The sequence below is a fragment of the Oncorhynchus masou genome, chromosome 6 (genome assembly GCF_036934945.1).
Source record: "Oncorhynchus masou masou isolate Uvic2021 chromosome 6, UVic_Omas_1.1, whole genome shotgun sequence".
NCBI classification, from domain to species: Eukaryota; Metazoa; Chordata; class Actinopteri; order Salmoniformes; family Salmonidae; genus Oncorhynchus; species Oncorhynchus masou.
In genome coordinates, this window is record NC_088217.1 from 82,544,597 (window position 1) to 82,557,372 (window position 12,776).

General features: G+C 42.9%; 1 protein-coding gene across 1 annotated transcript; it reads left to right on the forward strand.

Moving 5' to 3' along the window:
• Positions 1-1,908: 1,908 nt before the first annotated feature.
• LOC135542797 (protein jagunal homolog 1-B) lies at positions 1,909-8,370 on the forward strand. Its single transcript, XM_064970003.1, has 3 exons — positions 1,909-2,009; positions 5,672-5,781; positions 6,344-8,370. Exons 2-3 carry the CDS (start codon positions 5,693-5,695, stop codon positions 6,804-6,806), a joined length of 552 nt encoding a protein of 183 aa, XP_064826075.1. The 5' UTR covers positions 1,909-2,009; positions 5,672-5,692; the 3' UTR covers positions 6,807-8,370.
• The last annotated feature ends 4,406 nt before the right edge of the window (positions 8,371-12,776 follow it).

Genomic DNA, 12,776 nt, shown 5'->3' on the forward strand with positions numbered 1-12,776 from the left:
AAGCTGTGTTCACATTGGGCCTGCACACAAGCTGTGTTCACATTGGGCCTGCACACAAGCTGTGTTCACATTGGGCCTGCACACAAGCTGTATTCACATTGGGCCTGCTCACAAGCTGTGTTCACATTGGGCCTGCACACAAGCTGTGTTCACATTGGCAGTTTGAAGTGACTCAAATACTATGTATTTGTATATCCGATTTTAATGTATTATTTTTCCTGCCATCTGAACTGCCAAAAAGCACATGGAATCAGATATTTCAAGCCACATTTCAAATTATCTCCGTAGGTGGTATGAAATCAGATACAAATCTGAGTCCTGGCCATGCGACTTGAGTCTGAATTGTCTAATCTGACTTATTTTTAAACTTATTTGGCAGATCTTGTTGGTTGCTGGCCACTCTGACAGTTTGACAAGAACATGCGGTAGCCAACTTGCTTGTTAATTGTTTACAAGCAAATTAGTGAATGTGCTACCTAGCGAGCTAGTTGACTGCTATGGCTATCCAAAAAGGACTTGTTTTTAAAGTTGAATCATCTTATCCTTTGAGTTCTTACACTATGATTTTGAACATTTAAAGCAACTAGCAAACGTCCATGGCAGGCATTGTTGTCACCTTAGTCTGTTACATAACTTTTGAGAGATAGGAACCAGAGCACCACCACCAATCAGCCTACCCCTCTGCGCACACACCTGTCATTACTATGACAACTGCCATAGCCATGCCAGCAAATGACTGCTGTCTGAACATACACATATCCCATTTGGTCACTTGTAACTTGCTGTTTGTACAGCCAGTATTCCAAAACGGATTTCAAAAACAAAACTGATTCCAGCATTAAGGCCTGCAGTGGGAACGAGGGTCCAACACATGCTATTGTTGGTTACTCACTGTTTTCAAGAAGATCATCATCATAATTTTTGTCAATACCTGTACAACACTGCATACACTCACAAAATTCAATATAATGCATTTGTTGCAAATGTTACATAAAGAATAATTTATATTTGACAGACGACTAATTATGCATCTCTCATATTTCATAGAATACACTGCGGTGTTATAGGTGTCACATTTATGGGCAGGTTGCAGCAGTGTGTAGGAGGGATAATCCAAGATGTGGGAAGTGTGCAGGAGGACATGGGAGAGAGCAATGTGTAGTTTTGATGGGAAAAAAGTGTGTCAACTGTGCCCATGTTGTGGAGAATTGGAGGTGTCCGGTGCGAGAGAGGCAGGTTGAGGTGGCCAGGGTCAGAGTAGTGCAGAAGATGTCCTATTATGAGGCAGTAAAGAAAGTAGAGAAGGGTGGATCAAGGGTAAGGGATTCTGAGAGTATCCCTGTGAATAGTAGATCTGTGCCAGAACAGAGGGATAGGCCAATGAGTGATATACTGTATGTTTCAGTAAGGTTGGCTCCTTAGCAATGGTTATCAACTGTACCATGGTGATGGAATGTAAAGTCACAGAAAATATATGTTGTGGTGGCATCTGCAGAAAAGTACTTGGGGGTACGAGATTTAACTTCAGAAGAGTTACAGTGTGTGTTGAGTGGTAGTGTCCCGTCCACTCAGGTCGTTGGCCTGGGGTAGAATCATTTACCGTTAAAGTAGTGAAATAAGGTGGTGGGTTTTAATGAGTTTAATAAGGTTAGTTGGTCGGGTAATTAAAAATATGTTTTATTTTTCCCGTTTCCCCTTTTCCTATTTTGTATCACAAAGTGTAATGGATTTATAATATTTTTCAATGGATTTATAAAAGTTCAATTAACAAACTTATTTCGAACCTCACGAAGAAGAAGAAGATCATAGCCTATCGCAATGAGCGTTTCTGTTTCCAACTGTAGTATAACTTTTTGGATTGTCCCCCACTACCCTCCGTTCAGTCATCTGTCCAATCACAGACTGAATAGTCAACACTTCCGTATTGCACATGTCTACGGGAGAAAGGAGGAATGTCCACCGAGTTTCGTCATTGAACGTGTAACAACTACGGTTGTACTGATCATACAGTAAGTATTACATTAACGTATGTCTAGCAAACTAAACTTTAGCTGCAGTTTGTTCTTGCAAGGTGTCTACGCCAATGAGACTTAAGCTAGCAGTACCACTAAGTTGGCAATATGGCTAGTTTAGTACAAACAGCTGGTCGATTTAGAAACTGCATACTATTAGCTGATGATGCTAGCTAGGCTTGGTAACTTTAAAATTGTCTGGGTGACTTTTTACATTTTGACTTGTAACGTTGCATTGTCATGCATTTCCCCACTCACAGTCCAGGATGAACTGTGAGCATGCTTGTTTAGTTTACAAGCAGCAGGTCGTTTTAAAAACTACATACAATTAGCTGATGATGCTTGCTCGCTAACTAACTCTGTCTTAAAAAAACTGTATTGGAATCAGGCCGGTTGATGAATGTTTTAACACAAGCGCCTCTGGGTTCTTTCTAAATAGCCCACAGGGGGGATTTAAATATTTTACTGGCTAACTAGAAATCATCCTCGCCTGGCCTGGCGTTATCTGATAAGCCAGCAGAAGGGGACAGGAAAGCAGAGGGTAGCCAAAAGCTAGTGTTAATCTACATGCCCATGATCCTCATGTGTCCACTGTCAAGTTCACTGGGTAACCTTTAGGAAAACTAGGAGGATCAGCTATGCTTTGTACAAGTAATTTCTGTATGTATGCCTTAACTAATCTATTAGCCTAATGCATAGACCTTATTCACCCAAGTCATAGACCGTTATCTGTACTTCCGCACGGCAGGCGGTACCTACTGCCAAGGGGACCCTGAACAGCTTCTACCCCTTAGCCATAAGACTGTTATCTGTACTACCGCACGGCAGCTTCTACCCCTTAGCCATAAGACTGTTATCTGTACTACCGCACGGCAGGCGGTACCTACTTCCAAGGGGACCCTGAACAGCTTCTACCCCTTAGCCATAAGACTGTTATCTGTACTACCGCACGGCAGGCGGTACCTACTTCCAAGGGGACCCTGAACAGCTTCTACCCCTTAGCCATAAGACTGTTATCTGTACTTCCGCACGGCAGGCGGTACCTACTTCCAAGGGGACCCTGAACAGCTTCTACCCCTTAGCCATAAGACCTACTACCGCACGGCAGGCGGTAACTGCCAAGGGGACCCTGAACAGCTTCTACCCCTTAGCCATAAGACTGTTATCTGTACTACCGCACGGCAGGGGCGGCTTCTACCCCTTAGCCTAAGACTGTTATCTGCCAAGGGGACCCTGAACAGCTTCTACCCCTTAGCCATAAGACTGTTATCTGTACTACCGCACGGCAGGCGGTACCTACTGCCAAGGGGACCCTGAACAGCTTCTACCCCTTAGCCATAAGACTGTTATCTGTACTACCGCACGGCAGGCGGTACCTACTGCCAAGGGGACCCTGAACAGCTTCTACCCCTTAGCCATAAGACTGTTATCTGTACTACCGCACGGCAGGCGGTACCTACTTTCAAGGGGACCCTGAACAGCTTCTAAATCAAATCAAATGTATTTGTCACATACACATGGTTAGCAGATGTTAATGCGAGTGTAGCGAAATGCTTGTGCTTCTAGTTCCGACAATGCAGTAATAACCAACAAGTAATCTAACTAACAATTCCTAAACTACTGTCTTATACACAGTGTAAGGGGATAAAGAATATGTACATAAGGATATATGAATGAGTGATGGTACAGAGCAGCATAGGCAAGATACAGTAGATGGTATCGAGTACAGTATATACATATGAGATGAGTATGTAAACAAAGTGGCATAGTTAAAGTGGCTAGTGATACATGTATTACATAAGGATGCAGTCGATGATATAGAGTACAGTATATACGTATGCATATGAGATGAATAATGTAGGGTAAGTAACATTATATAAGGTAGCATTGTTTAAAGTGGCTAGTGATATATTTACATAATTTCCCATCAATTCCCATTATTAAAGTGGCTGGAGTTGAGTCAGTGTCAGTGTGTTGGCAGCAGCCACTCAATGTTAGTGGTGGCTGTTTAACAGTCTGATGGCCTTGAGATAGAAGCTGTTTTTCAGTCTCTCGGTCCCAGCTTTGATGCACCTGTACTGACCTCGCCTTCTAGATGATAGCGGGGTGAACAGGCAGTGGCTTGGGTGGTTGATGTCCTTGATGATCTTTATGGCCTTCCTGTAACATCGGGTGGTGTAGGTGTCCTGGAGGGCAGGTAGTTTGCCCCCGGTGATGCGTTGTGCAGACCTCACTACCCTCTGGAGAGCCTTACGGTTGAGGGCGGAGCAGTTGCCGTACCAGGCGGTGATACAGCCCGCCAGGATGCTCTCGATTGTGCATCTGTAGAAGTTTGTGAGTGCTTTTGGTGACAAGCCGAATTTCTTCAGCCTCCTGAGGTTGAAGAGGCGCTGCTGCGCCTTCTTCACGATGATGTCTGTGTGAGTGGACCAATTCAGTTTGTCTGTGATGTGTATGCCGAGGAACTTAAAACTTGCTACTCTCTCCACTACTGTTCCATCGATGTGGATAGGGGGGTGTTCCCTTATTCTGTTAGACTGTTATCTGTACTACCGCACGGCAGGCGGTACCTACTGCCAACAGGACCCTGAACAGCTTCTACTCCTTAGCCATAAGACTGTTATCTCTACTACCGCACGGCAGGCGGTACCTACTGCCAAAAGGACCCTGAACAGCTTCTACCCCTTAGCCATAAGACTGTTAAATAGTAACCAAATAGCTACATTTTGAGTCATCACATACGCTGTTGATACTTCATATTGTCTATCCTGTTGCCTAATCACTTTACCCCTACCTATATGTAAATATGTACCTCAATTACATTGACTTGGTACTGGTACTCAGTTTATATAGCCAAGTCATCGTTACTCAGTATTGGTACCCCATGTATTTTGTCAGGTTGTAATTGACTCAGTACTGGTACCCCGTGTATATAGCCATGTTATCATAGACTCAGTACTGGTACCCCGTGTATATGGTCATGTTATCATTGACTTGGTACTAGTATCCCGTGTATATAGTCATGTTATCATTGACTCGGTACTGGTACTCTGTGTATATATGTAACCGATGTGAAATGGCTAGCTAGTTAGCGGTGGTGCGCGCTAACAGTGTTTCAATCGGTGACATCACTCTCAGACCTTGAAGTAGTTGTTCCCCTTGCTCTGCAAGGGCCGAGGCTTTTGTGTAGCGATGGGTAATGATTCTTCATGGGTGTCAGTTGTTGATGTGTGCAGAGGGTTTCTGGTTCGAGCCCGGGTAGAGGGGACAGACAATTTATACTGTTACATATAGCTAAGTATCGTTACTCATTGTGTATTTATTCTTTGTTATCATCTTTCTATTATTGTTCTATTTTTCTCTCTGCATTGTGGGAAGGGCCCGTAAGTAAGCATTTCACTGTTAGTCTACACCTGTTTACAGTGCATGTGACTAATGCAATTATTAATTCATTGGTGTTACAATTTGTATGAAATGAGCATTAGTTCTGTTATTTTAAAGGCTAGTTGTCTAATGTAATTAGACTGCCATTAGGTTACAATGTCTTTGAGAGTGATAGCGAATGCTGTATACTTATCTGCAGTTGTGAAATAACTAATGAGCACTAAATGAGCACCTTAGAAAGCTCTAACACAATGAATGACATGTTTTACTTTGAGTTTTTTGGACAGGCGGTAACCATGGCTTCCCGAGCTGGACCTCGAGCTACTGGCACAGATGGAAGTGACTTTCAGCACCGCGAGAGAGTGGCCTCACACTACCAGATGAGGTTCGCTCTCATTGCAAAAATCTCTGAAGTTGGTGACTTTTATCTCCCTCACCAACTTTAAACATCTGCTATCTGAGCAGCTAACCGATCGCTGCAGCTGTACGTAGTCCATCGGTTAATAGCCCACCCAATTTACCTACCTCATCCCCATACTGTTTTTATTTTATTTACTTTTCTGCTCTTTTGCACACCAGTATCTCTAACTGTACATGACCATCTGATCATTTATCACTCCAGTGTTAATCTGCTAAATTGTAATTATTCACTCCTATGGCCTATTTATTGCCTACCTCCTCACACTGCTATGCTTTATCTTGGCCAGGTCGCAGTTGCAAATGAGAACTTGTTCTCAACTAACCTACCTGGTTAAATAAAGGTGAAATAAAAATAACATTTGAATGTTTTTGCATTTTAGTCATTTAGCAGACACTCTTATCCAGAGCGGCTTACAGGGGCAATTAGGGTTAAGTGCCTACATAAAAACAAGATGACAGGTTTTGTTCACAGTGACCCATTTGAAACATCACATATTCTTGTGCTTCTCCTCTGTCTTTCTCATTAGTGTCGCCCTCAAGTCCGAGATCCGTAAGCTGAACATCGTCCATGTTCTAATCTGGCTCCTCTTAGCTGCCCAGGTGACAGTGAGCCAGCTGAACCTAGTGTCCCACAGTGTGGTGGCTGCTCCCTACCAGTGGGAGTACCCCTACCTGCTCAGTGTCATCCCCTCCCTCTTCAGCTTCATGGCCCTGCCCAAAAACAACATCAGCTACCTGGTGATCTCCATGATCAGTGCCGGCCTCTTCTGCATAGCACCGCTCATCTACGGGGGCATGGAGATGTTCCCGGTGGCCCAGCAGCTGTACCGCCACGGCAAGGCCTACCGCTTCATCTTTGGCTTCTCTGCCGTGTCCGTCATGTACCTGGTGATGGTGATCGCGGTGCAGGTGCACGGCTGGCAGATCTACTACAGCAAGAAGCTGCTGGACGCCTGGTTCACCTCCACACAAGACAAGAAGAAGAAATGAGGACAGAGGACTAAATTATTAAAACAACTGACAAGGAATGACTATTGCTGCCTGCCACTGTCTGACACCACTTCTAGGCCCATCTTCCATCTATATTTGAATTCTACATCCCCATCTCGCCATCCCTAATTGATAGTTGTAGGACTAATTGGAATACTCAGCAGGCTGTCCTGTCATCTAACTGGTAAACCCTCTAACCTCCATTATCTCATCTCCTGGCTCTGGAGCCTGTGGACAGATTAAGACTTGAGTTGTCTATCTGAGACTTCAGGGTTTAATGTTGACCTGTCCTGCTGCCTTTAGAAACCCATCCTCTTATATCTCATCCTGATCTATGGAGCTGGCTGCCATAATCTGTCCTGCAAGGGATAGTACGCTAGTTACTGTATCTCCAATCTTAGCCATATGTTCCAATTATCTCTCCTTTCTCCACAAGTTTGCACTTTGATGGGGTGGGGACCACAAAACATCTCAACGCATCATGCCGCAATAGCCCGCGGGTCTACCTAACCTTGGGGCGGCAGGTAACCTAGTGGATAAGTAACCGAAATTTTGCAAGATCAAATCCCCGAGCTGACAAGGTAATAATCTGTTGTTCTGTCATTGAAAATAAGAATTTGTTCTTAACTGACTTGCCTGGTTAAATAAAGGTTAAATAAATAAATCCATACCCACACATACAGTCAGAGCCGGCCCTAGCCTTTTGGGTGCCCCAAGTAGAATTTTTTTGTGTCCCACCTTGCGAGCACAAAGTTTTAGTGCCCCCCCCCTCCCCTAATATTCTACACAATTTGCCATGGCGAGGAGAGATTTTGTAACTAAACTCATTTCATGGAATTCTAATAATTTGCAATTGGGTGGAGAGAAATGTGCAGTTTTTCAGCTAATTTCTTGAAATTTTTCACCCAACTATAGGATGGAGAGAAATGTTTGCAGTTTTTATTATGATATCTGAGTGAGAATGACCCTCCCCAGTTGGTAATTCGACCATGATTACTACAAGTTTAGATTGCTGGCTAGACTATTTTACTAGTCTAAACAAATGTTTGCTGACATGGGCTAATTGAGTGACTCTCAAGTGACTGACATTACAAGAGAGAAACTGCTGATGCACAACCAAACATTGAAATTGCACCTCGTGTTTTCTACTATTCTAACTTTCAACAACTTAGAGAACCCGACTAGGTTCCTCATTCTTTTCCTTTCATTTTTGGAAATGTATTTGCGGGCCTACACCAGACCAGCAGTTCACCATCCCTGCTATGGACAGTGCCTCTGCAAATTCAATGTTTTTAGATTTGTGGGTGAAATAGTGAACGAGTGTACACTTCAGGAGACAGGCGTTATAATTGAGACTAGATCAGGGCATGATGTGGCCTTAAAGAGAGGAGCCATCCAGAGCTGAACGGAAAGGGTTAAGAGAAAGGCAAGAGCAGTGGTCAGATTGCATCCATATGGTTGTGTGCTGCTGTCAATGCACATTTCCATGTTGACAGTACTCAACAATTCAATTGTTTCTAAATGAGATGTACATTGTTAAATAACATTAAATGGCTATGCTGTAGCAGTTTTGCGTATTGGAGATTATTGAATGAATTACATGAATTAATAATGTCAATGTAAAGGCATCGTTTGTCATCTCTGTAGTTGGGTTCATCTGTCTTATTACCATGGTTACTTAAGGAACAACTTCCTTTCATTGGAACAGTTTTCTCTTAGTATATGATGAGTTTTGTGTTACATGTACTTCAGCATTGAACCCATGTTCTAGAGAAGTACACCTTCTAGTGGCCTCAAATTCTAATCCAAACCTCCAAGACAATTATCACTTTAAAAAATAACCCTCAAATCTGGAGATCTAATTACACCTGCTCCAGTGGAATTTTTTTTCTTCTGTTTACCAAAACATGTACTGTACAACAAATAATGTTTTGCAGAGAAGGGTAATGCTATTGGTTGACTTGTCCTCACAGTATTCATCCATGTGTATCTAATTTATTCATCCAGTCATGTCTGATCTATTTTCCAAAACATGTACTTTGTTGTCTTTACTGATCCTGTTGACAACGTGCGTTGTGTTGAAACCAATGTACAGTACATTCCCCTTAATTTCAATACTAAATCATTATCTGGTACCTGCATGTTAATGCGGACTCTGTAATAATAATATATGACCTTACTGATTTTAAAATTTGGTTTATGAATTTTAAAGTTTGGTTTATAGAATGATTGATTAATGTTTTGTCTGTGCTGTGACGGATACAGTTGTCGTGTCTTTGGCTATGCCGGATTAGGTGATATGACATGCTGTTCTATAAAATCATTTCTCTGTAATTAATATCACCTGATTTTAAGATCATCAGGTAAATAATGACCTAGAAAGTCGGGGCACCACGAAAGAATGTTTACAGAGCTGTTATCTTCCGAATAAACTTTAAAAGACCTGGGAATCATTTATATCAATAGCAGTCAATATTTAATCGTTGCCTTATTCAGTCTCATCTGAAAGTTGAATCAGCAATACAAAATTTGGTTTATTTATTTACTAAATACCTAAATAATCTCACAGAATTACATCTACACAGAATGGATCATATTACAAATTATGTCATAAAGGAAAACGTCCCTCGCGGACGGAACAGATATGACGGTTGGGTTTTGAATGAAAGAGCGGGAAGACTGAGGAACAAAAATATTTTGTCTATCGGGCTGTAGGCAGCTACTCTTATCGTAAATAAAGGATCTTATGCATTCTAAATAAACGCCCATTTGGAAAAGGAAAATGCAATAAATATTTACTCTGAGCTCCGCTTCGATCGGTTGGTGTCTGGTGGTAGAACGGATACTTGGTAGTACCATCGTTGTGTGGTAGGAGTGATACTCTGTCTGTCCTCTCCTAGCCCACGTCTACAGTTTCTGCACTAACGCAATGGCTAGGAGGTATCACTTCTTTAGTGAATAAGAGTTCAAAGTTCATACCAAGTTGCCATACTTTAAGCTCATGCTATATTCTGGCTGGTAGAGTCAATTCATCCTTCCGGCGTATAGGTCGTCACCTTCACATTGAAATTCGATGCTAATTTCGTTAGGTTCTTGCTGATGTTGGCTTAGTTCTGTAGGTGGTCTTTGTCATTTCAACATGGGGACCTCAAGTCCGCACGTCCTTGGAACAGAAAGTTACATTTTCGTAAAGGGGCTTATATAGGGTTGGGAGAATTAGTTACAGAGTGGATGATCCACTGGGTTACAGGCAGGAGGAATTGTGAGTCAATACTGTACTATACTACTCTATACTATACTACTTCTCTGTATTATACTGTATTGCCCAAAGCATCTCCCTTTTCATTCCCATCAATCCTAATTGGCTGTAGGCAGTGAAGTAACAAAGTAACTGAGCTTTGAGAATATACTTAGAATTCCGCTGACCTTCTTCCGGTCCAGGACTCGCTTCCTCTCTGGGATCTTGCCATGGCATCCAAAGGAAAATGAATTGACACATTCTTCCACTGAGAAAAAAATGGTCAAAAAGGATATGAAACATGCAAGAAATGTTGCCTAGATGCCTGATAGATGGCAGCAAGGTGGAACGATGAGAGGAACATGCCACTGTCAGGAAACAACTCTTGCTCGCCGGACGGCACCAATGGCCTTCTCTCCTGTAGCTCACAGAGTTGCTCTCCAACGATGTCAATGAGAGCGTGCAGCTCTCGGATTTGGACTGGGTCTGAGAGGAGACAATAGCACATACAGTACATTCATTATTATGTGTTCAAGGCCCAATCACTCTTCCAAATGTAAAAAAAAACAAACACCAGAAATGGGGTTGGAGAAGTTTTTCAAAATTATTTACAATTCAACTTCACAAAATAAAGTTTGATAGGTGACATGATATCAATTACTTACCTATTCTCAAAATTACTTCCTCCACCCTTTTCTGTCCCACTGAGGCTGGTGCTTTCCATCCAGTGAGGGCTGGTGCGTGCTCTCCCACAGCAGGGGCTGGTGAATTCCATCCATTCGGGGGTGGTGAGTGCTGTCCCACAGGGGCTGGTGAATTCCATCCATTGGGGGCTGGTGAGTGCTGTCCCACTGGGGCTGGTGAATTCCATCCATTGGGGGCTGGTGAGTGCTGTCCCACTGGGGCTGGTGAATTCCATCCATTGGGGGCTGGTGAGTGCTGTCCCACTGGGGATAGGGCAAGATGTCCCTGCTCTGCTGGTGGATGATGTCTCACCAGGGTGGGTGTGTCTTGTCCCATAGGGGTTGGGGAATGCTGTCCAACTGGGGTTGGTGCATGCTGTTCAATTGGGGCTGGTTGATGCTGTCTCACCAGGGCGAGTGCATTGCCACCATAGAGATGGACAGGCTGTGTTTTGTCTGCAGAGAGTAGGTATTGATCTGACATCTTCACCGTGTTCAGACAGTGGGCTCCTCAATTATTACAGTGTCACCTGAACACTGAGCTTAAATGTTCAGATGTGGGTGACTGCCATATTGTTGGTTGAGGTGGGAAGCCCTTCTCTTGCTTGTCCATATCTAAGAATCTGTCATTGTTTTTCTTTCAAACCTTTTTTTCAATCTGGTCTGGCCACCCAGTGTATTCAAGTGGCCTTATAAAATGTGCCGTCTGACCACTTGGCTAGAATGGTGACTCCTGACCTAAGATCTTGCAGCTGTCTGATAGGAACTGCCTCTTCACCTAGAATATCAGATGTTTGGAAGATTTTTGCAGTGCATCCATTCTCAAACCTCATAAAAGCAAAATATCCTGAAAGAGAAATTGAAAAGAGGGAGAGAAAATGTTAAAGCCTAATGTTACTCAAAAGATCACGTGAAAAGTGACATGTGATTGCACATCATATTCTCCTGGTGCTTATCCTACAGGTAGCAGACATTCATATGATTTTAGATTTGTGCAGTACGTACCAGAATGCTCATTTGGGTCCAATTCTGGAGACATATCCTGCACTTTCTTTGTGGAAAACCTTTGTCTCTATGGAGGACAATTCTTCTTAGCTGCTAACCCAGTTGTAGCTATATTACTGTAGCTACATGCAGCTGGCTGCTCAGAAATATAACAGCATGTTATCATTTTCCATTTTGATATGGCCCTGAAAATGATATATTACATATGTTATTATTTAATCTTGGGGTATGAACATTTAATCGTTCACAGTGTATTCAGTTGATTATGATTCTTACCTTCTTTACTTAGTTTGAATTTGCTATCTGCGGCAAGGATCTGTGTGGATCCATGGATCACTCATCGTCAGCATCAGCAAAGCAATGACCTCAATCTTAATTCCAACCGTCTTTCGCGTGGGTCTTTGACTGGCGTCCAATCACATTCCAAGTAAGGTCGTCCAGTGAGTTATATGTTCTTTGAAATAAACGCGAAACAGGGTTGATTAGGTAGTTGCCAGGGAGAAAATACACGTTATATCAAATCAAATGTATTTATAAAGCCCTTCTTACATCAGCTGATATCTCAAAGTGCTGTACAGAAACCCAGCCTAAAACCCCAAACAGCAAGCAATGCAGGTGTAGAAGCACGGTGGCTAGGAAAAACTCCCTAGAAAGGTCAAAACCTAGGAAGAAACCTAGAGAGGAACCAGGCTATGAGGGGTGGCCAGTCCTCTTCTGGCTGTGCCGGTTGGAGATTATAACAGAACATGGCCAAGATGTTCAAATATTCATAAATGACCAGCATAAATAATAATAATCACAGTAGTTGTCGAGGGTGCAGCAAGTCGGCACGTCAGGAGAAAATGTTAGTTGGCTTTTCATAGCCGATCGTTAAGTGTATCTCTACCGCTCCTGCTGTCTAGAGAGTTGAAAACAGCAGGTCTTGGACAGGTAGCATGTCCGGTGAAAAAGGTCAGGGTTCCATAGCCTCAGGCAGAACAGTTGAAACTAGAGCAGCAGCACTGCCAGGTGGACTGGGGATAGCAAGGAGTCATCATGCCAGGT